This window comes from Chrysochloris asiatica, unplaced genomic scaffold (assembly GCF_000296735.1).
Source record: "Chrysochloris asiatica unplaced genomic scaffold, ChrAsi1.0 scaffold00183, whole genome shotgun sequence".
NCBI lineage: Eukaryota > Metazoa > Chordata > Mammalia > Afrosoricida > Chrysochloridae > Chrysochloris > Chrysochloris asiatica.
The window spans coordinates 1,748,798-1,775,448 of NW_006408701.1; the positions used below are offsets into that span (position 1 = coordinate 1,748,798).

The window sequence follows — 26,651 nt, forward strand, 5'->3', positions numbered from 1 at the left end:
CCTCATTCAAGACAGAAAGACTATTTTACCTGTAAAAGAGCATCTTTGCACAGCGGGCACTTGGCATTGTGATCCAGGCATCTTTCAAGGCATTTTAAGCAGAAGGTATGTCCACAAGGTGTTGTAACTGGCTCATAAAATAATCTGAAATTTAAGAATCATAAGGGAAGAAGATGGCAGTAAGACACACACACACACACAAATATGTTCAAAGGTCAAGTAACATGGTTTGGGAAATCAAGACGGTGATTTCTTTTTTGTTATCATTGCTCTTGTTGGTACATCTGTTTTTCATTTCTGAGCAGCATTTAAAATAATGCCTTTATTAAAATTTCAGGTGGAGCTAGACAATTTTTCTAGCATTAATTCTAGTCAGTCTCTTCTGGGGCACCCAGAGTTTATTTTCCCCTGCCTGGTCCCCTCAGACAACAGAGATCAATGTCCAGTATGTCTGAGTAGACTCAATTCTAAAAATATTTAGGTAACCTGTTCACCTTGAGTATATGTAAATACACACACACACACACACACACACACACACACACACATGACTTCCAACAATTTCAAACTGGTTCAGTCATAGCCAGTGTCGTGAAACTGGAATAGACTCAAATTTTTCATATTTGGGTGATCTGGAAAAAATCATTGAAATGAGAAAAATCATGGGTCAACACCCTGGAAAGGAGACTCGGAAGAGGTCTAGTGTAGCCTTTCAGGAGCTTGATGAACTGTAGAGAGTGACACACATCTTTGTTGTTGGCCACCATCTTTGAATTGAGCACAGCTGTTTCAGGCTCAAAAATCCAACAGGCATGGGATCTGGTTGGTATGCAACGCACATACTGCCCTTGTTGTCTTAGGGGGGAGATTACGTTTCTAGCAGGGCTTCTGCCTGTAAATTTTCCTGTTCTGGTTCACCCAAATTTGAAAAATTCACATGTGTTGAGTTTTGATTCCTGGCCATGACAGAACAGGGGAAAAATGGTTTGAAGCCCTGGTATTAACACATACGTATTCACACACACTCGCTCTCACTCTTTCTCCCTCTTATACACACAATTCAACAATTTCGCAACTGTACACATTACAACAGAAAAATACCTGGCTGTTTTGCTAACCTTGATTGCTTTTTTCACCTAAGCAACATGTACTGCCTGAAGAATCTTAAAACTGCACCTCTAACAACACATACCTGCCTTTATATGGATGAACAATTTTCCTAAGACAGTGGAGTTGTATTATTAATGTGCTACTGAAACACACACACGCAGACATGCTCCAATTAGAACCTATGTTTTCCTTGCTTTAGGGGAGCTGGGTATTTTCGAAGCAATCTAATGATCCTTTTATAAAGTCTGTTGTAGACATTCAGAGATTCACGGACTGCCATCACTCAGAGAAAGGCTCACCTGCAGCAGGACCAGTGGGTGGGGGCAGCTGAAGATGATAGCTCAGAAGTGGGGTTTGCACTCACCATAAGGACGAGAGCACAAAAAGAAGGGAAAGACGCCTGGCCAGCCTACTTAGCCCTCACAAGCGAGTTCAGTTGACAGGGAGAGGCAGCCAGCTGCACAGCTCCCTCATGTGGCCTGGAGGTGCACCAGCAGTCTGAGCCACATTGCCAGGCAGAGCAGAGAATTCAACTGTCAAAGCTTCAAATCAGGACTTGAGAAGAAATTTTACCCATTTACTCAGAATGAAACTGAAGTCCAGAGGAGGAGAAGTCACTTGTCTGAGTGTAAACAGGCAAAACTATCCACTTTCAGCACTCCTGTGCCTTTTCTGTTAGAACAATGATTCTCAACTATGCATCAAGATCACAGCTTTCCAAACCAAACCATAACCTTTGTGCAGCAGTCATGGACTCTGACCCTATGGGGGAGTAGAACTGACCCATAGGATTTCCCAGGCTGAAATCTTATGGAAACAGATTGCCACATCTTTGTGCCCTGGAGCTGCTGTTGGGTTTGGACTGAAGACCTTTAGGTTAGCAGCTGAGCACTGTGCTACCAGGCCTTCTTGAACCACTTTGTTATTGTTGTTAAGTGCCGTGGAGTTGGTTCCGACTCATAGCGACCCTGTACAGGGTTTCCGAGGCTATAAATCTTTACAGGAGCAGAAAGCCTCCACTTTCTCCCGCGGAACAGCTGGTAGTTTCGAACTGCTGACCTGCGGTTCGCAGCCCGATTCGTAACCACTACGCTACCAGAGCTCCTTTACTGCTGTATATAACCGATGCGCAGTAACTCACCATACTTTAGTAGAGTGTACAACTTTGTAAGTTTTTACATAAGCACACACCCATGGGACTATCCCTAGAGAACATAATCATTACCCTCAAATGTTTCCAAGTTTCTTCATACCGCCCCTTTGTAAACCCCACCTCCTGCCCCTCTCCACCCTGCCCCATCCCCCCACTACCTGTTGCTAAGTGCAGTTGAGTTAGTTCTGACCCTGTATAGGGTTTTCAAGGAGCAGCTGGGAGATTTGAACTGTGGGTTTAACCTTATGGTTAGCAGTCCAGTACTTATCCAACAGTACCACCCAGATGTCTGCAGCACACCAAAGAGCCCTGTGGCACTGTAGGCTAAGCACTGGACTGCTAACCACAAAGTCGGCAGTTCGAACCCACCAGTCACTCTATGGGAGAAAGGTGAGGCAGTCTTCTATCAAGATTTCATCACTATGAGTGGGAATCAGCCCGATGGCAGTGGGTTTGGGTGGCCACATCTGCGGAGATATCGGCCACCTGGTCTAGTAGGATAAGGCCCTGGCATCAAGGTTTTTGGTTTGCTTTTTTTTGAAGGTGGTAGTAATGTGTAGGCTAGGACTGAGAATCACTGTAGTATTACACAATCCTACTAATCTCTACAGAGGCAAACCTTCTGGTTTCCAAATCTAATCATCAGAATCACCTGAGGAGCTTTCAAAACACACACATACACACACACACACACACACACACAGAGAGAGAGAGAGAGAGAGAGAGAGAGAGAAGCTTGACTCAGCAAGTCAAGGGAAGAGATAGAGATTGTTTATTCTTAACAAGTCAACAAAGGCCGGCCATAGGAGAGAGGCTTTTAAGATCCTCTCTGTGTAGTCTGAATTTGTGTCCTGTTTTAAAAGTATATCATTTAGACAACAACATTAATACATTTCCGTTTTTACATTTTTAAAAATCAAACATTTCCAAAACAAAAACAAATAATTTATGGTGGTCCTAACCAGTGCTCTAAGGCAAAAAGAAAAATGAAAATATAAGATTGGAAAGAAACCAAATCTGACATCAGTCACAAATCGTATGATGGTGAGCTTAGAAAATCTACAAGAATCTACACATGATTTTTAGAATACAAAACAACTAATCAAAGGAGCTCTGGTAGCATAGTGGTTACGAATCAGGCTGTGAACCTTAAGGTCAGCGGTTCGAAACTACCAGCCGCTCCACGGGAGAAAGATGAGGCTTTCTACTCCCGTAAAGATTTACACCCTTGGAAACCCTGTACAGGGTTACTATGGGTCGGAACCGACTCGACGGCACTTAACAACAACAACAACAATCAAATGAGCGGACTCTTCGTGGGGTGCTGTAGGATAAAGCACTGGACAACTTATCACAAGGTTGGCGGTTCAAACTCACTAGCTGCTTCTTGGAAAACTAATACAGGGCTACTGTGAGTTAAAACTCACTTAACAATAACAATCAAATGAGCAAGGAGCCCTGGTAGCACTGTGGGCTAAGCACTAGGTTGCTTGCTAACTGATGGTTCAAACCCACCAGCTATTATTCCAAGGGAGAAAGACGAGACTGTCTGATCCCATAAAGATTTACAGTTTCAAAAACCCAAGCAGTGAGGGAAAAGGATACTCTTTTTCAATAAATGTTCCTGGGAATACAGGCATGCCTTGCTTTTATTGCTTTTCACTTTACTGCAATTTGCAGTTAGTGCCCTTTTTCAAAAGAAATTTTAAATACAAATTAAAAGTTTGTAGCAACCGTCTACTGAGCAAGTCTATTGGGGCCATTTTTTCAATGTATCTTTGTGTTACATTTAAAGTCGTTCTCACAATACTTCAGTCTGTTTCATAACGTGGTTGCACACTGGTTGCACACTCAATAGACTACAGTCTAATGTAAGCACAGCTTTCAAATGTGCTGGGAAACCAAAACATGTGCATGACTTACTTTATTGCAATATTTGTTTTATTGGGGTGCCTTAGAACTGTATCACTAAGGTATGCCTGTAGTTGGATATCCACTGGCGGGGAAGGGGGGAGGGGGAGGAGATGAAGCTGGACTATCCCCTCACACCATACACAGAAATCAATCTCATATGGATTATAAAAATGTATGTGAAAGGCGAAACAATACAACATTTAACAAAAACACTATCAATAAAATTCTTGATAATTTTGACTATATTAGAATGAAGAACATACAAATTCATCAAAAGATGCCATTGAGAGAGCAAAACAGGAGATCGCAACATGAGAGAAGGCATTTGCAATTCTGTAGCTCTGTGTGATAAACACTGGACTGCAAACTACAAGGTCAGTGATTTGAGCGCCCCAGCCACTCCATGGGAGAAAGACGAGGCTTTCTGCTCCCACAACCATCTACAGTCTCAGAACTGACTCAATAGCACTTAACAACAACAACAACAACAAACAAAAATGTAACATCTAAGACTACACACACAGCTCCTGCAATTCAGTGAGAGAGAGAGAGAGAACCCAAAAGGAAAAAGGGGAAAAGACACATGTGGCAGGAAATGTAGACGTTTTTCATAGCAATCTTGTTCATAACTAAATCAGAGATAGATTCATACTATAGAATACTAAACAAAGATAAAAACGAACAAAATTCATCCCGATGCAATACATGGCTAAATCTTAAATTAAAACTAAATAAAAGAATGGAGAACAGAAGAATGTGTTCTGGATGATTCAATTTATATATTGAAACAGGCAAAATGAAATCATATGGCTTAGGGATGCATACACAGGTGGTAAAACAATAAAGAAAAACAAAGAGCCAAAAGTCAAAAGAATGGTTTTTGAGGAGGAGGGAAGTTTGTGATTGAGAAGGGGCACATAAGCAGTTCCTGGGGTACTAGCAATTTTCAATTTCTTGAACGGAGAGAGTATATTCTCTTTACGATAATTTCTCAAAGAAAAAAATTTAAATTTATTGTACTGTTCCACTGTGTTGTTGTTTAAGTGCTATCGAGTCAGTTCCAACTCACAGCGACCTTGGATAGGGTTTTCAGGGCTGTAAATCTTCATCTTTGCAGAACCAGAAAGCCTCATCTTTTTCCCTTAGAGCAGCTGGTGGGCTCAAACTGCCAACCTTGTGGTTTGCAATCTGATGCTGATTATACAGAGCGACAGTGTTCCCATTCCACTGTGTAGTATATTTCAAATTTTAAAGGTTTTATTAAAAGTGTAATTTGCCGCCTGATCAGAGTACCACTGCTGTGATCAAACTACTAGGGCAGCCAAACCAAAATATGTCATCTCCCTTGTGAATCTGCATGCTTTTCTAATACATTATTTGCTGATGCTAATGATGAAGATGACTGATGAATTTACATCAGCAACCAATACCTAAATCTATTTTTTCTCCTAAGAAATTCACAAATGGACCTATTGTTCATGTAAGAATGTAATCCACACAAAAGAACAAAGATGTAACTGGCTAATTAATTGCAATAAATACTGACATTTAGTGAGCAGATGAATGAAATATACAGAAAAAGGACACAGTCATTTCTGCGCAAAAGCTATGAGTAAAAGGCCCAGATCTGAGTGCTAACCGCCAAGAATGCTGCCACAGATGCTGCATAATCATTGCTCAGTAATAATTCAAGGTTCAAATGCTTAAAAGATAGCATCTTTCAATAGTCAATCCACTTGCACATTCAGGGCTATTGTTTTACTCAGTAAAGGCTGGCAGGATACAGATAGCATAGACCTCCCTTGCTATCCTTAGTATGTACAATTCTCTATTTCATGTGAATTAATTTGATATATGTTTATAGGTGGGAATTATGATAGCTCCATCTTCCTATTCAAGAAATCAAGACTCAAACAGGTTACTTACCTAAGGTCACACAGCTAGCTACTCCCCAGCTCATCTTTTTTCTCTCCTACATGATTCAGCCACACCTATGTGGTATTGTTGCTGTTAAGTGTCATGTAGTTGGTTTTCGAATCCTACCAACCCCATGTAACATAGTAGAAATACTCTAGAGGCTTTTCTAGGCTATCATCTTGATGGGAGTAGGATCACTAGGTCTTGTCCCACAAAGAGCCGCTGGATAGGTTTGAACCATTGACCTTGCAATTTGCTTAGCCATAGCACCCCACAGCTCCTTGGGACTGTATGTAGTATATCTGGATCTAAAATAGACAGTATCTACTGAAATGTAGATACATACATTCACCCATATTCCCCCACCCCCCTCAAAGATAGCTTTGTTGTTGAGTGCCGTGTAGTTTTGGTTCTGATACATTGCGACCCTGTACAGGGTTTCTGAGGAGCAGCTAGTGAGCTTGAACCACCGACCTTGCAGTTCAAATGGCTTATCTACAGCTATTCCAATGCCTCTCATGCTCTCTTATTTATTTATTTATTTATTACCATTTTAAAAACACCTTGGGGAAGGATTTCTAAATCCAAGCAGTGCAATATCTTCTCACAAAAAGGCCATTTTACATTGCCACAGTGACGGCATAAACAACAGTAATAAACGCTTTCAGTTAGATGTCAGCCTGGATAAAATGCTTGGCTTATCTGGAAAGAGCTGTTATTTGCCACCAATTACATCCTTGTATTGTATTCCTTGCTGCTACCAAATCCAAATGGCAGCAAAGAGAAGAAGAGAAGGAGGGGAGAGCAAAGGGACACGAATGAAGAGAAAAGGAGGAGAATGAAGTAATTCCTTAACTTACGCAGAGAAAACTAGGTTACATTGAAAGTAGCTCATTTCAAATGATAAAGAGGTCACTGGGCCATTAGGTAACTGGTTCAAATACCAAACATTCTGATTCTGCATCTCAAAATAGACTTGCTACCTGGGGCTGCTCCAAGAGGCCCCAGAGGTGCCTTCAATAGTTAGGGTACTAAACATGACTAATAGAAAGAAAAAATATTATAGTCCTCTGCTCTCGTCTCCACAGGGGATATATTCCAAGACCCCCAGTAGATACCTGACACCACAGATTGAATTTGAACCCTATATCAAAAGTGTTTTTTCCTATACGTACATACTTATGATAAAGTTTAATTTATACATTAGGCACAGTAAGAGATTTACAGCAGGAAGAGAGAAAGGAATAGCCAGAAATATCACCATAGAAAACTTGTAAGTCTGTCTTCTGCCTATAACTGATTGGAATACTTAAAAAGAGTCTACAACGTGCCCAGTGAAGAAGGTTTCCTGCGGAGCCTCTGCATTACATATGACTATAGGTGGAATCCTGAACCCCATCCAGAATCTTCTGAGGTGGGAAATTTCCACTGGAAAGGACAAGCAGACCAGCCTAGAGTGGTTAGGAGAACAGTAGATAGCTTCTTGAAAGAAGACCAACAGGTAAAATTAAAAAAAACACTAACAGCAGTCCAACTGAACAAGCAAGTTGCAAGCCCAGGAGACATCAAGGCAAGAGGTTGGGTCCCCTCAGGGCAAACCCCCTTCCAAGACTCAAGGGGAAGACATGAGCAGGCATGCGGTCTGGGTCTGATTGGTTACCACTGGTCACTGATAAGGGGAAGTGAGGGAAAAACAGCAATGAAGCTGCAAGCTAAGTCCAACCACGTTCAATACACTCTTGTAAACCTGGGTGGAGACCTGGTTGGCCATCAGTTTGGTAAGACCTGGGGACTCCTGGGTCCAGAGTCACTGACATAGCCAAAGAGGACTAGAGTGGAGAATGAAGTGTTCAGCTGAGAAGAAGAGAGGGCATATGTACAAGAACACCTACACTTGTAGATAACACCCACTTGACCTGGCTTCAATGATCAGAGCTCAACTAGAAGGAGAAAGAGGAAAAAGAGTAATCTGATACAATTTGATGAACTTGACCTATACCTATAGATGCGGTAGCTCAATAGAAGGAACAAATCTTTACAGCAAGGATCATTCCCACCCCCTCCATACACAGAGTAGACAGGGATGGGCAACTTGGACATTGGCTATCCAAAATGGTGGTGGTGGGGGCTACAAAGGCAAGAAGTTACTGGCTTACAAGCTTTCAGGAGGGAGCCTAGATTCAGAGGGCGTGGAGGAAGGTAGAATCTCCACTGAGTAGTATCCAATCTGTCTGTGCGGGAGATGTTGTACTCATGCGGTACAGTGAATAATTACTATCAGGACTGACTGTGACATTTGGAAATATAAAGATAGATGTTTTGTAGCAAAAGGAAGGAAGTGGTTGACTTTATAGGCCAGGAGCGGGAGGCTTCTGGGACCATCAAGGGAAAAGAGTGGAGTGTGGGACCCTACCCAGACAAACAGTGACGCCAGAGATGGAGGCAGAGATGATGATGTGCAGAGATGATGATGTGGAGAGATGGAACAGCTGGGGACTCTGGACCCAGAGAGGGAGAGAGGCTGTGTGCTGACCACGGGGGGGGGGGGGGGACTTGCAGGGTGTACCCTTTGATTGGTTGATGATGCCTGGAGGGGATTGTAATCATGGCAATGTAACGATATATACGATAGGATGAATGTAGACCTAATGTTCTCCCATGTAAACAATCACATAATTCACAATAAAAGTTTTTAAAAAAGAGAGAGATTAACAGCAATAAGCAACAAGAAAATCAGAACAATTACTAAGTAAAATCAGTGTGACTTGAACACAAGCACTACAATACCACCAGAGCTGAGCGGGTCACTGAGACATAAAGGTGATTCACGTCCAGGACAGAGCAGCAAGAGATTGCATCACACCACTCAAAATGGTGAGCAATTGAAGACTTAGGATTTGCTTGGGTTTTTTTGGAATTTCCCATATAATAATTTTTGGACTGTGATTAACCGCTGGCAACTAAAACCTCAAACCGACTCCAGACTCCAAGGCACACAGCTACCAACCACCACTACCTGAAACCTCAGGAAAAATAAAACAAAAACCGAAACCACAGATAAGGGACCAGGGGAGGGAGCTACTATATACGTTAGGGAGTGAGGTGGCTCAGTAGGATAAGCACTTGACTACAAACCACAAGGTTGGCAGTTTGAGTCTACCAGTTGCTCTATGGGAAAATGATAAGGCTTGATGCTCCCACAAAGATTTACAGCCTCAGAAACCTTATACAGGGCTATTATGAATCATAAATGACTCCAAGGCACTTAACAGACAATAACACTGTATACCTTTCAGGTAGCAGCTTCCTTATTCAGTTTGTCTGCACAACAAGAGAAGTCATTCAGAACACTAGTACCTTTGATGGATAGGGCAGGCTGCATGCCAGTGAAGGGTACTGTGTGGTGGACCAAAAGATCTTTCTGGACATCTGTTCTCCTGTATCTTCACAACCTCTGCACAAATACCTCAGCCTCCTTTTAATGCTTTCTTGAAAACCAGACCCATTGGCGATGTACTAAAAGCTGTAGACCTTTTCCTAGAAACACACACGTGCACATACGCACACTTTTACATAGAACCTCAGACAATTCATACATCGATTAGAATCCACACATATGACCTCCTCAAGGGCACATGGACCTAAAGTTTTAAAACCTCTGATCTATAGGGAAAAATAGTGAACATTTATGGAGTGTTCACTGTCTAACAGCTGCTATTCTAAATGTTTTAAATAGATTTTCTCAGTCATGCTAACAAACCCTTTGGAGAAAGGACTATTCTCTATTTTCCTTGTCACTTGCTACAGGTCAAACAGCCAGTAAGTGGCAAAGTCATGATTCAAACCCAGGCTGTCTGGCATGGAAGCCCCTCCTCTGAGTTGCTAAGTAACAGCTGTGAAATGAAAATGTATATATCATTTTAAATTGTACACAGTTAAAATTGAAACAGATCCTGATCATAGCAAAGTCCTGGTGTGGCACTGTTGGATCAGCACTGGACTGACTGCTAATCAAAAGATTGCGGTTCAAACCCACCAGCTGCTCCTCAGAAACCCTAACCAGAGTCTCTATGAGTTGGCACCGACTCGATGGCATTAAACAACAGCAACATGACCATAGCAGCTTTCTTTTTTTTGGGGGGGGGGGGCGGGGGGCAGACATGGAATAATTTGCCTCTCCAGAGAGATCTGAGAAGGTAGAGAACATGTGAAACACTGGAGGAGAGCTGCTTGGCCAAGTAGCTCACACCCGCTACTAACTACTACTCACACAACACAGAATGAAAGCTAGGCAGACCCTCTACTTGACTGACAATAATAGGCCTGTGGTACTAGTATCAGCCTTTAAGCTCTAAATTCTTAATCCAGTATACTGTGGTGGTTGTGTGCCATTGAGTTGCTTCAGACTCATAACGAACCTATTTCTGAAGGTGTAAACCTTTACGGGAGCAGAAAGCCTCATCTTTCTCCAGTGGAGCAACTGGTAGATTCAAACTGCTGATCTTGTGGTTAGCAGCCCAGTTCATAATTCACTATCCTACCAAGGGTCCTTAATCTAATACAGTAGTTGAGATTAAGTCTAGGGCCATAAACTTAAATACCGACAGGAACCATGCAAAATGTCTCATGCAAAAATGTGAGACACAGGATGGGATGAGACAGTGGGAGGTGATGGGGGCCAGGACCAACTGAAGAGTACATGTCCTGTCTTAGCTAGAAAAATCCAGGAGGGTCAAACAAAGAACATATTCAGACTGTAGGCCATCGGTTAGCAACCTTTGAGTAGACTTCTCTCTTCCCACCCTCCCTGTAAGAATTTTGAAGTCAGGAGTCAAGCATGCAGCCTGTGAGTAGGAGACACAAGCTAGCCCATGTGAGAAATCAGTGTTGTGAGTTCCACTTCACTAGAACCATGCTTTCACACATGCTGACTGAAGAAGCAGGTAGGTGGCTAGCAGAAAGATGCAGGCATCAGAAAGGAGGAAACATCAGGTGGTAAGTGACCGCAAGCAGCACATACCTCATACAGAGTGAGCATTCAAGGTCAGATGCATCAAAAGAGGCGACCGGGCTATTGAGAGCAGGTTTGGCCTCCAGATCCGTGGGTGAATCTGTGATTTAGAAAGCACTTAGTCAGAACTACACCACCCTTGGTTCCACAGATAGTAAGTACTTCTGAAGCTAAGAGGACCCAATTTCTATTTTTGTTTTTCAGCTGTTACTCTAGCTACCTCCCAGAGAGTTGATTTCATGACCACCTGAGTCACTGAGGATGGGAGACCCTGATATAGACACTCACAGGGTTCCAGCAGCCTGAGGCATCCTCCCAGTGAGAGAGAGAGAGAGGCACACAAGTCAAGGCCCATGGGACTTCACTCCAATGTTACAAGCACCCACTCAACCAGGCAGCATCAGCAACATCTCCATGAAGTGAGCTCTGCCAAACCCTCTTGGAAAAGACTTCAAGCAGCAGCTGCTGCTTCCCAGAGGCTTAGTTATAAGAGCACAGCTGGGCAGGAGCAGGGTAAGCCCTAATCACACTGCTCTGGCCCTACATTTCTACATGGAGGCTGGGGGAAGTTAGCCAGGAAGGAAGGGACACTGTGGAAGGCATAGGTTGGCATTACTTGATGCCTGGCTTGACTATCTGCCTTAGCTTTCTAGTATGATTGCTGACCACATACAATGGGCTAGACCCCAGGCATTATCATACAGAAACCTCCAGCAACCTCTGAGGTCACCAGCTGGTTAAGTGCTATGGCTGGGTCACACATCCAGAGAGAAAGTGAAGAGGTCCCCCATTGGGGAGGCTGGAATAAGACATTTGCATAGGCTGCTGAGTGAAGCATATCCTTCCAAGTCTTTCTCCCTGGGTAGAGTTGAGTACCTGACTTGGAAGCTTTCTTAGACACCTCCTGACCTCGGGGTTCAATTTGGCCATGCTTCCTCTTCTTTTCCTGGCATTTTCCAGTCTTAGTGGCATCATCCTCAGGAGAAGCGGCATCCTTCTCCTCCTCTTCTCCTGTCTCGTCTTGTGGCCCATCCACCTTGACTCTAGCTGGACTGGTGTCTGCTTCCTCCTGACTAGAACAGTGAGGAAGCTCCAGGTTTTCCTGGGAGGAGGAAGAGGCGAATATCAGAATCTACTTCAGACCAATATTGTTATGTGATGTGTCTACTTGCATGGGGACAAAACAGGACAAATACAGAGCCCTGAGCCCCACCCCTGAACATTTAGTGAACATCTTGCTAAACACCTTGTTGTCCCTAAGGGCACATTACTTCCCATTTCCTGTCCACGCAGCATCTGCAGCAAAGACGTGTCCAGCCTGGGTGGAGGTGGGGAACTTCCTAGACAAGGTTATAAAGGAATGGATGGTGGTAGGTAGTGTGTGTGTGTGTGTGTGTGTGTGTGTGTGTGTGCATGCGTGCTTGAGTGCGTGCGTGCGTGCGTGCGTGCGTGCATGTGGCAAGGGGAGGTAATCTTTGAGGAGAGGTGAAGGGGAGAAATGCAAAGTGAAGTACCAACCCCACCTTCTGTCATAATCATTCCGCAGTTACATTTAGGTAAAGGCATGGTGGGGGTGGGGGTGCTAGTGTCTGAAGTGAGGCTAGATAGATCACCTGTCACTCAAACCTTCCTTCCACCCTCACTGCCATCCCAGGCCCTCTGGAAATCCCAACCCCCAGCTCCCAGAGGCCTTCTGATGAGTTTTTGGCACAGGTTTGCTCTGAGGCCTGCAGTTATCTCATGTTCTAGAACTGTATGTTCTGCTCATCAAATAAACTAGGGGAAAGAAAAAAAAAAAATTCCTTTCACTAGCTTTTTAAGTAACAAGTCTGAAAAAGAGACAAAACCACCAGGCAAGATCATCAATAATGTCTTTCACCTTTTAAACAATGTTTGCCCAGGAAAGGGAGATTTGTAAAATGGGTCTAGAAAGCAATCCAGTGACAATGTGTCACTGTATAACTTTACCAGGTGCAATCAGAATGATCATGTTGCTGTTTCCCTCTAGCCCTTACCAATAAATGGGAGGGTGGTAGTGGTGGTAGAGCAGAGAGTTAGGAGAAAATACTGAGGTGAGGAGAAAAATGATGTGGCTTTTCAGCATTATAGCAATACAAGGAGCTCTGCTGGCATAAGGGTTAAGCGGTTGGCTACTAACAAAAAAGGTTGGATGTTCAAACCCACCCATTAGCTCTGCGGCAGAAAGATCCAGTGATCTGCTCCTATAATGTTTGTTGTTGTTGTTATGTGCCGTGGAGTCGGTTCTGACCCATAGCGACCCTGTACAGGGTTTCCGAGGCTGTAAATCTTTATGGGAGCAGAACACCTCATCTTTCTCCTGCAGAACAGCTGGTAGAGTTTTGAACTGCTGACCTTGCGGTTCGCAGCCCGATTCGTAACCACTACGCTACCAGAGCTCCTTCCTATAACGATTACAGCCAAGAAAACCCTATAAGGCCGTTCGTTCTACTGCCACACAGGGTCAATGTGAGGTGGAATGAACTTGATGGCGCCCAACAATAGCACCCCCCTACATCGTCAGCATTCCCTCAGGCCAAGGAATTGTCTACACAACAGTGCACTGCTTTCCAAAGCAAACTTTGGATGGAAAGCCAATCCCTGTGCCCTAACAGTGGAATGTAAAATTAAAAACAAAACAAAAAAAAAACAACCCACCAAACTTGTTGCCATCAAGTTGATTCTGACTCATAGCAACCCCATGTGTGTCAGAAGAGAACTGTGCCTTCTAGGATGTTCAATGACTGATTTGGGGGCAGCAGGTCACCAGGCATTTCCTCCAGGGTGCCTCTAGGTGAACTGAAGTTTCCTATCTTTCAGTTGGCAGCCAAGTAGGGTCACTGTTTCCAGCACACAGGGAGCCCCTAGTGGAATGCAAGGGGTGCTAGGTTGCTTCATTTCAGATCGAGCTGCGATTCAAAGTCACTCCGGACACCTCAATTTAGTCTGAGAGTTCCCAGTCATGTCATAACAGTCTCAAACTATTTGGAACTGCACTAGAAGTTCTTGGATTTCAGGAGCTAGCACGAGTGCAACTGCATTTTATTCTTTGTCCAGAACAGGGAGAGAAGCTTGGGGAAATGTAAGGTTTCCACCTGTCAGTACATCCAAGAAGCTACTGAGAGCCCAAGGATTACAAACAGGAAGAAGACAGGGAACGAATAGAGGGCAGACTGTACCCCAGGAGTGTGCAGGTATATTCAGTACAAACCTCGGTCTTCACATCTAGACTTCTGAGCCTCATTTCCTGCCCACTTACCCTCTGTTGGAAAATCCCATCTCTCTGCATAAATACCCTTCTTCCTCTTGGAAATGTTAACTCTATCCCATCCCTAGCTCTTTTCTCTCTTTTCTGCTACAAATAGGTACTGGGAAGCTACTCATGTGTGAGACGTAGTGTAGGGATGTCGAATTGCTTTCACTTGGGAGTCAGATGGAGTTGTCTTTGCATAAAGACTTCAGTGGATGCTAGCAGGTCAGCAGCTTGAACAAACAACACAAGTAAGCCACGAGGGGCTATCGTGTCCTCTTCCCAGGCTCGACCCCTCAGCTGGGAAAAACCCACGCTGTTGTCTAGTTTCAGGGGAAGTGGGCCAATGCCCTTCTAGTGATGGAAAATCTACTTCTTGGCTGAAGTAATAAGTCAAGAAACCAACCAGCCCTGGGGCCATGCCTGAAAGTCAGTTTTAGCTTTAAGCAAGAACCTTAATGAAGAACAGTGACCTCCAGTGATTCCAATTCATCTTTCTCCGGAACTGGAGGCAGTGGAGAATCACTCCCCACCATTTACCCACCAAATAGCCAAACGAAGCACCACGAGTGAGCTGGGTGAGTTGAGTTTTACCTGTGACAACTTTGGTAGATTATGGCTGGTGCCTTCAGTAGCAATTGACTCTACGTGTTCCTTTAATCTAAGCTGAGATGCCAACAGCTTCAGGATATCGGGAATATGTTCCTGAGAATCCCCCGGGACTGATGGTGAAAAGAGACTAAGGAGAAGCTGTGATATAAAACAGAAGACTTCACTACTTAAGTTTCTACAGGTGCTCAGATGGGGGTGAGGGGGCAGCGGGGAAGGAAAGGGCAAAGAAGTGTAGCTTGCAGGGCCAAACTCCAGGGAGCGAGTCTTGGACCCCACGCCCCAACACAGCAAGGTAGACGTCATCAGTGTTCATCAGACTCACCTGGGGGAGGAGAGTTGCTGCAAAATCCAGGTTCCTAGTTCCCACTCTTGTCCCCAGTGGGGTCCAGGAATCTGGATTTTCAAAGGGCACCACAAGGTCTCTGTCACCCCACCCAAGTTAAGAGTCACTGCCCTGGTGCCAGAAATTAATAGCTGCAGTGAGATTTGTAAAACCAACTGGGAGAAAAGAGACAGAAGAAATCAGGAGAAAAACACCAGTTGAAGAACACTCCAATGGGTAGAAATCTACAAATGTCTCCTAGGTTCCTTGCTGTTTCTTTTCTCTGCATCCTACCACCCACCACCCCACCCCTCCATCATTAATTTCCCAGTCTCTCCTCCACAATTCTGGTCTTCACTTTGCAGAGAATGTCCAGTAAGTTCAAGTACTGTACTTGGGGGAGCGGGCAAGCAGGCAGGCAGGCAGGCAGGGTCCACACTATTGCTGGTTCCCCCTGCAATTGGATAAGCAATGTGAGACGAAGCAGAGAGGGCTAGGAGTCAGGCTGCCCCTTCACATGCTTGCTTCAAATCTCCCCTCTGGTAATGACTGCTGTAGTCGTTGTTAGGTGATGTTCAGGTCGGTTTCAACTCAAACCCATTCTGTGCACAACCAAATGAGACATTACCCAGTCCTGACAGCTTCTGTTAAGCTTGAGCCCATTGTTACTGCCACTGTGCAAATCCATCTCATTATTACGACTAGGTATTTATATATCACGGAATACAGGAGGGCAGATCATTTTGTTTCTCAAGCATACTCAAGTGTATACCACCCAGCACCCACTGGAGTGCTTGAAGACCCACTAAAGGGTGTCCCACCCCCTTGGTGTACACAGTTAGAGAATTTCACGGGAAACCAAACTTTCTCCAATTTGATTTGTTCCCTTGCTGGCCCCCTAAAGATACCAGCTTCTTAAGATACCAGCACTTGCCAGGCAGTCAAGGCCTGCTCGGCCTTCAAGGTTCACCTCAAGTGCTGCCTTACTTTATGACTTCAGTCTTCCTGGCCTCTCCCTTCCATCCATGTTCTCTAGCAAATCATCACAGAGCATGTAATGCTACTGTCTTCTGTTCTCTTCAAAGTGTCAACAGATATAAGTCTTTCTCTCCAACCAGACGGCAGGCATCTGGGCAGGGGAAGCATATAACAGAAGTCTAATAGATACATATCATATTGGATGGAATTGAATTATGACATTTCTCCACCCCAGGGTCCAGGGAAAGGCCTGGTGTTCGGCCCTGAAGTCCCCAGACAGGTCCCGGTTTCTTCTAGTCTTGGGGAGACCCACTTCTCAGCTTGAGGTTGGCAAAGAAGTAAGTACGACAGCCAGAAACTATAGTTCTCACAGGCTCTCAGCTCCACTGGGACCCATGATAGCCCTCAAAAGCACTCCCGAGTGACCCAAAAGGCCCAAGTGTGAGGTCTTCCAGTAACAGTAACGTGGCAACCCAAGCTACAAGGATCAAAGGGGAGAGAGTGGCCAGAGGGAAAGGGAGACAGAGAGGAGAGACCTCAGGAAACAAGACAGAAATCACAGCAGTACATCTTCCCTTTACTACCCATATGTTTCTCTTGGCCTTGTTGATGGCTTTGGCACACAAGAGAAAGTCAAGCATTAGACTGAGCATTCCACATGACTGAAAGACAATTCCACTTCAGTGTTATCCTTAGAGAAAGAAGTTCATATGGGTCAAGAAGGGGGTGGGAAAAAAGCGTGAGTTTTGTAAAAAAAAGAAAAGAAAAGAAAAAATTTAAAAAGAAACCCAGGTCTGTGAAGGTCTTCAGCAACTAATTAATGCCAAGTGAACCTAGACCATCTCTGTCAAAGTTGCAACCCTTAAACTAGGACAAGCTAGTAAATAAGCACAGCTGAGGCCCTTCAGTGCTCTGAAAGGGCTGCCACAGTATCAGCACGTTCAGTGGAAATAAGCCTCTCAATTCTCATCCTAACCTCAGAATTCCTCACACTTGGCAGGGGCACAAGGGCTTGCTTGTTTTATCTGGCATTTGGAGTAAATGCAAGAGTACAAATTCCTTGAGGCCTGATACCTCTTTGGGTCTCCCAAGTCGAGCACAGTACATGGTTGCATTCCCTAAGCAGCTGTGGAAATGACACCAGTTGGTCTATAAAAGTGGGATCTCTATAAAAGAGAGGTAAACCCCACTGATGAGACTAGGATCTCTCAGGCCAACCGGGCAATGCACCAACAGGATGAAAGAAGACACTAACCCCTAAGCCTGAGATCTGCCTCTATTGGCCCTTACACACTGTGTCCCTAAAGACGAGGTTCTGCAGACTGCCTCTGTCCATCCCAGAGCTGGAGAGTTCCACAGCCACTCCTGTCCAGCCTTGACCGTGCGTGCTGAGACTCCTGGTCTGGCCTCCTGGGAGAACTGGGGCGTGGAAGGGCTAAGGAGGGCAGGCTTGGAAGCAGACAGTCTCATTTGCATGTTTCCTCACCCATAACTTAGATGTGACTGGAGAAGTCACCAAACTTCTGCTTCCTTATCTGTAACATGGTGCTGTAGGATTAGTTCACTGGACCAACCGCAGGGTCGGTTTGAACTGCAAGGTCGGAAGTTCAAATTCACCAGTGGCTCCTCAGAAACCCTACACAGGGTCGCTATGCATTAGAAACAATGCACTTAACAACAACAACCCTCATAGGGAAAAATCCTGCTGTGACATTGTAGGATAAGCACTGGACTGCTAACTGAAAGGTCAGTTATTCTAACCCACCAGTAGCTTCTTGGAAACCCTATGCAGGGTCACTGTGAGTTGGAACCAACTCAATGGTATTTAACACCCTCAGAGGAATGTTGTGAGATTAAATTAGATCTTCCACATAAAGCCATGAGCACAGTACCTGGTGCATATTGTTGTTGTTAAGTGCGGTTCCGACCCATAGCGACCCTGCACAGGGTTTCTGAGGCTGTAAATCTTCACGAGAGCAGAAAACCTCATCTTTTTCCGCAGAGCAGCTGGTAGTTTCGCACTGCCGACCTTGCGGTTCGTAGCACTACCAGAGCTCCTTATTTGTTGTTGTTGTTGTTAAGTGCCGTTGAGTCGGTTCCGACCAATAGCGACCCTGTACAGGGTTTCCGAGGGTATAAATCTTTATGGGAGTAGAAAGCCTCATCTTCCTCCCACGGAGCGGCTGGTAGTTTCGAACCGCTGACCTTAAGGTTCGCAGCCTGATTCGTAACCACTACGCTACCAGAGCTCCTTATAGGAAATGTTTAATAAATGTTTGTTGTTGCTGTTATGTGCTGAGCCAATTCAGACTCCTCTGAGTCCTGTAAAGGATTTCCAGGGAGCGGATGGTGAGTTTGAATGGCTGACCTTGCGGTTCAAAGCGACCTTGTGGCCCAGTGCTTATCCTACAGCACCACACCAGGACTCCCTCACTCAATGTTGTTGTTGGTGGTGGTTATGTTCATAGCGACCCTGTACAGGGTTTCCAAGGCTGTAAATCTTTACGGGAGCAGAAAGCTTCATCTTTCTCCTGCGGAACAGCTGGTAGTTTTGAACTGCTGACCTTACAGTTTGCAGACCGATTTGTAACCAGACCGATACGCTACCAGAGCTCCTTAGCTGTCCTCATTATACCCCCCTGGTGGCATAATGCATTGGGCTGCTAGCTGAAAGGTCAGCAGTGCAAATCCACCAGTTGCTCTTCGGGAGAAAGAGAAGACTTTCTGCTCCCATAATGTTTTCCAGCCTTGGAAACCCTATACAGGGTCGCTATGAGTCAGAACCGACTTGACAGCATGCAGCACCAGCAGAATTCTTAGTCACACCATGATCTCTGCCCAGGATTTGGGCAAGGGTCCACAGCTTGGAGCAACCCTCCTCCCACTAGCATTCCTCACAAGAATACCTTGTCCACAAACCAGTTCATTCTGCTTCAACACCTTGCTAAGAATTTGCCTTTCCACCCCAAATATATATACAGAATGAGAGTGGACACTTTACAAGATCCCAAAGTGATTCTGATTCAATCTTGGGGTGAAAGGCAAATTATTAGCAGAGGATCAAACCAGAATGAACTGGTTTAAAAGGCTGGTCAAAGCAACTCCCCGGAAAGGAAATCCTCTGTGAGAGACAGGAAATCTAGAACTCTGTTTCCCCCAGTTCACTGTGCCAAAGATTCCTTCCTGGAGTCTTCAGAAGTCAGCTCTGTCTCGTGCTCATTTTCTTCATCCACTGCTCTGCCAAACCACATTGGGACAGTAGTGCCTGGGGTTGTGGTTAACGGGGAGGGGCGAGAGGGTAGGCCAGAAGGAAAACAAAATGACTGACTCTCCGCATCCAACTTCTAGGCCAGTTAGCCAGACACCAGGAGCAAAAATTGCAAAACAATAATCAACAAAGTCCATGAGTGCTTTCAAGTTGGTTCTGACTCAGTGCCTCTGTATAGGTTTTCTGGGGCTGTAAATCTTTATGGCAACAGAAAGCCTCATCCTTCTCCCATAGAGTGGCTGGTGGGCCCGAACCACCAGCCTACAACTTACAGAGCCAACATGCTTCCGTTTTCACTAATGTATTCAATAGTTCAAGTATATCTTTTTAAAAATAATCACTTTCCACTAGGTCCTAAAGTTAGAATGGCTCTTTAGATTATATAGTCTCTGATTAGCATTCGTGAGACAGGTAAGAAGAACCACTTGGTGTGGTGCTGTAGGGTAAGCACTGGACTGCTAACTGCAAGGTTGGTGGTTCAAACCCACCAACAGCCCCTCAGAAACCCTATACAGGGTTACTATGAGTCAGAATGGATTAGATGGCACCTAACAAAAACAATAACATATGTGTTTTATAGGCATAGCTTTTTGTTGTCTTTGCAGGTTTTTTAATTGTATGCTTAATGACAACCCTGCGTCAGGTCAATCTATTAGCCCCATTTTTCCAGTAGCATGTGCTCACTAGGTGTCTCTGTGTCACATACTGATAAGTCTACAACTATTTCAAACATTTTCAGAATGCTATTGCAAACTTTCATAGAGTCCAGTATAATGCAAACATGATTTTTATATGCACTGTGAAACCAAAAATTTCGTGTGACTCGTTTTTATTGGCAGTATTCCTTTGATTGCAGTGGTCTGGAACTGAGCCCACAGCATCTCCGAGGTATGCCTGCATTTCTAGCAATGCAGCTGAAGGCTGGAGTTCTGCACACAAAGGGGAAATGAGGACTAAAGTATCTTCCCATGAACTGCCGCCAAAAAAAAAAAAAAAAAATGGAAAAAGTGTATATAATTGCACCACTCCACATCTCAGAATCTCCTCATTAAGCCTCATTCTCTGTGTTAACTTGATTGGTTTAGTTGGATTTTTTTTTTTTTTTTTTTTTTATCCTAATGACCAGGACCCTGAGTCACAGAAGCCAGAACATTCCTCACAGACACTGACAAAAATGTAGTAACTGCCCAATCTAATGCACCTGCCAGGAGAAGGGTGTTTTTGGACAACTGGTGAGTCACCCACTCAGGACCCCAACTGCCAAAAACCATGGCACCCTCACTCCCCTCCCTAGAGAAGACAAAGATCTGGGAACCCAATAGTCAGCTGGACCATGAGATGGTATTTCAACTCACCTTTTGGGCTTCCCATTTTGCTTTCTTGTTCTTTCCATCGAGAGCGACACAATACAGAAACTCCCTTAGTGCTTCCTCCACCTTGCCTAGAGTGGCTAAGGCTTGAGCTTTTCGGAAATGTGCCTGAAAGAAAAGATTGGCATTCAACCCCATTCTTATTCATCTTATGAATGCTGCTATTATCACTAATAATCACTACACATCAAGTGAGCATTCACTATTGTGTGAAGTATTTTAAAAGGACGACCCATTCCTACAGCCTGGCTTTGAATCCCATTTGAACAAAGATAAAACTCAAATCCAGAAAAGTGACTTGCCCAAAGGAACACAACTGGTTCATTATGGATTCTGGATTTGAACCTGAAACTGCCCAATACCAAAGCCACCCATATCCATGGGTTACAGTACCTTACTACTCCCCCCACCCCCAGCCTTGCTGTCTTGGAGGTATCACCAGATGTAGCAAGACCCTGTATTTGACCACATACTAACCAACTTCCAGGAACTACCCAGATAGGATCTTGTTCTCGCATAAGCAGAGACCTTAGACCATAGCAGAGCCTTGAGCATTTGGTGATCATTTTTCAGAAGTGGCAAAGAGGTAACTAGCACTGTGGTTTTAGGATTCCCAGAATGCTCTTCCCATCAAAGCAGACTGCCCTCAAGACAGCTTAACAGGGGCTGAGTTCATAGGAGCTCAGTTCTCTTCTGCTCCTTCACGACACCCTTAAAAAGTATCCAGAAGTTTCAGGGGTCCTCAGGGTTCAAGCTCAATTGTTCTGAGTGAGGAACTCTCCAAAGAGCATCCTGAGGGAGAGCAGGGAAGAAAGGGAGAGGGCTGCCCTCTCTGTGCTGTGGGACCCATAACTGTTTGCAACTTGGCTTGAAGGGCTTTTCTCTTGAGTCATCTTGGCTGCCCTTTAGTGGCCTTCTCACACTCCCTTGCCTCTCTGGCTGACCCTAAATCTAACAGAAACAGGCCAGTTTGCTACTGCTGAGCCTTGTTGACCTGCCCCTGAAGGCTCAGCAGCCTCCAGCTCTAGCCTGGCTACAGCAGTTCCCAGGCCTCCAAGCCTCCTTAGGATCCTAATCTTGAATGCGAATGAATTTCCTTGTTGCTCTCCCAGAAGTGTTTACACCAGGAGCTTTCTGTAGACAAGGCACCCTGGTGGTACAATGATTAACCAAGGTGCCCTGGTGATACAAAGCACTTGGCTGTTAACTGAAAGGCTGGTAGCTTGAACCCATTGGTTGCCCAGTAAGAGAAAAATGTGGCAGTCTGTTTTCATAAAGATTTACAGGCTTGGAAAACCCTGTGGGGGCTAGCTCTAGACTGAAGGAATCAACTCCACAGTAGTGAGTTTAGGCTTGGGGTTCTGGAAACAAGTCTTAAGTAACATTTCTGCATGTTGCTGTTGTTGTTAAGTGCCTTTGAGTCAGTTCCAACTCATAGTGACATTGTATAGGGTTTCCAAGGAGCTGCTGGTAAGTTTGAACCGCTGGTAGCTGGAGAGAATTCATGTTGGGAGACTTGAGATGCCTCTGGGATCCTGCTAATCATACCAAGTGGCAACCCATGCATTCTTCCTGCAGTGGCTGCCAGCTCACCCCATTGAGAGCTATGCCGCCTGCAGAGTATGCGGAATACCACAGAGCCCTGGCTGGATGGTCAAAACAGGGCTGCCAGGCAAAGGCCTTCCATAGGGCCCTTTCACAGAGAAATGGTGGGAAATATGTCAATCAGGGTGAGAGATGGTTATGAAGTAAATGTATCAGCACAAATCTTCCCTCAGTCTCAATATTCTGATCACTGCCCCAGCCCCCATGCCCCACCCCCAGCACTATGAGGAAATGAAACTCCTGGTAAGTATTGTTGCCAACACTTCATTCACTGGGGAAGTTACTTTCTCCGCTACACCAAAATGGTCCCCTGGCTCTCAGCTTCCCATCTTGTCAGGCCCTCGGCCCTAGGCAGAGGGTAGCAACAGAACTTGCAAGAGAAACTCTCTTATCCCCATTCAGCTCCCTGACTTGCACTGTTACAAGGCCTGAAATGTCCCCACTGAAGCTCCTTTTGAGTTAAGACATTGGAGACTTTGATTAAACTGTGAATGTGTTCTTTGGGGAAGAGAACACATGAATCCATCACCATCCATGAGAACCTTTTCCTGAAAGAATATGCGAGCTTCACCCTGGCACTAATGGCAGAGTGTACAGCTCCATGATACTTTAAGTTCCTGAATTAAAGAAATATGAGAATCCAGTATTTTCATAAGCTTGACCTTAAAACTCATTAGATGGCAAATCTGACCAACTGATGTAAACTAGTTTTAGAGTTCTTAATAACTTAGTGGGCTTTGAACGTAAATTGATGCTGAAGAATTCGTATACTCTTCACTTACCAACTATCTTGATATCTGATATTTTACAACAATAGTAAAAATCTACTATATGACTATTTTGCTCATTAATATATGCCTGGCAGTAATGAACACTATAAGGTGCAAGGTAAGAGTAATGTGGGCTGTGATGGTTACGTGTCAATTCGATTTGGTAGTAGTTATGTAATGATGTAATTTGGAAGGTATATAATGACGCAGCCACCCTTCATTTTGTGATCTAATGCAGTCATCTTCCATTTTTGCGTAATGCCAAGTTTTGCATAATAACCTGGTCTTCCTAACCAAACCAGGTTGATAAGTGAGGAGTGGATCTATTTAATTATAAGGGTGCTTTCTACTACTCGGTAGACTTGAATCTGAAACATTCAGCACTCTTAAATCTAGCTCCATAGGAGTCAGAAAAGAGAGAATGGTCTTGGACTTGGGTAAGTTGGTTTTCCAAGGAAGGCATCCTGGAATTGTATAGAAAGAACATTACACTAAACACTCTGCAAACTTAACGTTGTTAAGTGCATCAAGTCAGTTCCAACTCATAGCCACCCTATATAGGGTTTCTGAGGAGCAGCTGCTGGTTTTGAGCTGTTGACCCTGTGGTTCCCAGTCCAGTGCTGATCCATAGTGCCACACCATTACATAAAAATGCTCACTTTGACCCTTATTGTATCCCTGTGAGATAATCAGAGAATACAGCAATAGCCTCATTTTACAAACAAGGATACTTGAGGTTCAGAGAATAAAACAGCTTCTCCATGGTCATTTAGTTTGCAAGTAGTACAGCTCAGGCTCAAATCTCTACAAAGCATCAACATGTGGATGAAGGCCAGTCCTGAGACTAGGCACAGATGCATTCTGGGAGATGCCTTTTCCCTGCTCTGCTTGTGCTTGAGTGCGCCCAACCCCCAGGGAGGCAGGCCTTTCCTGCCAATTCCTGTCTACAGTGCAACTCCTTCCCACACTCACCTTAACACCCATTGGACGGAGCTTGCATGCTATTTCTGCGTCATGTAGTGCATCCTCATGAGACTCCAAGGTAAAATAAATTTGAGACCGGTTGCTATAAAGTAAGTGGTCGTTTGGAGCTGCCAAAAGGAGAAAATACCTCATTAATGGTCGCCAGCACAAGCACTTGATAAGTTTTTGTGTGAGGATGGATTTTGAACAAGTGGCAGATTACCTAGGACTTCACTACTGGGAATCAAAGTGTTGGTTCAGTTTTCTGCTTAAACACTGCCTTGCCTATCACACACTCTACCACATCGGGTCTGAACTTTCACAACTGCAAACGCAATTTTAGTCATCCCCAGCCCCCTCCAGGACTTGCTTAGAAAGCCTGGGAAGTCAGTGTTACATTAAAGACTTTGGACAGAGTAGACCCCGTCACTCTGCTTCATGTCTTTACATTGCCAGCATCTTTGGAAGTTTTGCTTCCGAGTGAGGTGTATCACCAACAAGGAAGCAGAACAGATGGGGAGAAAGGAAGATGGCCAGATGTGACCCTCTCCTGGTCACCAGGAAAACAAGTCTAAGTCAATTGGGTGTGATGTCTGGCAACATTACCAGCATGTAAGCACATAGGAAGTTTTCCTAAGGAAAATGATAATGTGTTTAACAAGGCCCCTTCTTCTCATCACCAGTGGCCAAATGTACATGAGCATGGACCAGAATTCTGAGACTAGAATTAGAACAAAGCAGGGCATTTCGCTTCTGGCTCTTACCAATACACAGAGTCACTTGATGCCAGGACTGGGACAGACCTTTAGCGACCATATGGCTCAATCTACGCATTCTTCAGATGGGGAAAATCAAACCCAGAGAGGGACAGGTATCTGTTCAAGGTTACAGAGCTATATAGTAAGATTCATGGGTAACTGGTGAGCTTTAGAGCTGGGGTGGGGAGCAGGTTTCTTTTTCTGAAGAGAAACATTGGTCATCTTCCAATACAAAGACTTTCCTCTTAAAAGGGTGAAGTTTGTCTTGACATTACCCTCTTACTGTTCAGAAGGGATGAACAAGAGGTGCAAGGAAGAATTCCCAGGGAAAAGTGCTGGCAGCTACAGAAGAGAGAGAAATGGCTCTCCTGGCTCTTAGTGGTTGGCTAAAGGGAATGGAACTTCCCTTGGGGATTTGAGCTTAAGTGGCGTGCTTCTATTTCATTCATATCACCCTGTTCTTCAAGGATGGGACTCAAGATTCTGCTGCTGCTGTAGTAGAATTGGTTGGTTTGGTTTTGAGGGGGGTATCATTGGCTTGTTTGGTAGTTAAGCAAAGGAGCCCTAGTAACAACAGTTTAGCACTTGGCTGCTCACCAAAAGGTTGGTGGTTGGTACCTACTTAGAGGTTCCAAGGAAGAAAGACCTGGAGATCTGCTTTTATAAAGATTCCGACTGTCATCGAATCACTTCTGACTCATAATGGTCTTATATAGGATTTCCAATGCTGTAAATCCTTATGGGAGCAGACAAACGCATCTTTCTACCGCAGAGTAACTGGTGGATTTGAACCTCAAATTTTGTAGTTACCAGTCTTATCCTACAATGCCACCAGGGCTCCTTCCCCGTAAGGATTGCTACCTAAGAATACCCTATAGGATGCTTCTACTCTGGCACTGGGTGTCGCTATGAGTCGAAATCGACTGGACAGTACCCAAGAAGGAGACTGGACAAAGACTTGACAAGTATTTTTCTGTTCCTGCTCCCCTGTGGCAGCTCACACACAGAGGGCTCCTGGCTGGGCACAGAAAGCAGGGGAAGGGGGAGAAGGGGCGTCAAGCTTCATTTCCTCCCCCATTACCTGTTGCAAGTCGGGGTGGAGATTCAACACATAGAGACCCCCGCCCACCCCCTGCTCCTCCATTCTCCCAACCTGCCCTGGGCCCCTGCTCTGCTAAATGTCTTGTCCAGCTGCTGAGCTCCAGGTGGGAGGCGGAGCTGGGAGATCCCAGCCTGAGGCTAGGCCGCCACTTCCTGGCGGGGCCTGGAGAGCACCTCACTCTGGCAGCAGCTCCGGCGCCTGGAACCCAGTCAGGGCGCAGGGCGGCTAGCGCTGCCCAGGAAGCCGTCCAGCCAGCCACCCACGCCTCTCCCGGGTAGCACACAAATGGAGCAGAGGCGTGTCCTTGTCCGGTGCCACCTCACGGTCCCCAGGGGATCCCCCTATCCACTGCCCGGTCCCATCGCCCCTGGGCTCTAGGGGCAGGGGTGCGAGGTGAGCACGCGGGCTCCAGGGCTGTGGGTGGTGGGGAGGAGGGGGTGGAGCGCATCTATTTCAGCCTAGGATCCTGTGATAGGAAATGGTGACAATGAGTCACAGGGCAGCGGGACTGCGAGCGCTTTTCTCCCCCC

At 45.1% G+C, this 26,651-nt stretch overlaps 1 protein-coding gene across 2 annotated transcripts in view; it reads right to left on the minus strand.

Annotated features, from left to right (window-relative positions):
- The window catches only part of LONRF3 (LON peptidase N-terminal domain and ring finger 3), a 40,732-nt gene that overhangs the window by 12,295 nt on the left and 1,786 nt on the right, over nucleotides 1–26,651 (minus strand). Inside the window, exons 3-7 of one of the 2 annotated variants that reach the window (XM_006872107.1) lie at nucleotides 24,271–24,389; nucleotides 20,909–21,031; nucleotides 11,982–12,207; nucleotides 11,115–11,205; nucleotides 30–144 (exon numbers count right to left, since the gene is read on the minus strand). In XM_006872107.1, the coding sequence (XP_006872169.1) occupies nucleotides 30–144; nucleotides 11,115–11,205; nucleotides 11,982–12,207; nucleotides 20,909–21,031; nucleotides 24,271–24,389 (674 nt within the window). The remainder of the gene's footprint in view (nucleotides 1–29; nucleotides 145–11,114; nucleotides 11,206–11,981; nucleotides 12,208–20,908; nucleotides 21,032–24,270; nucleotides 24,390–26,651) is intronic. The other variant, XM_006872108.1, reaches the window with a different exon arrangement.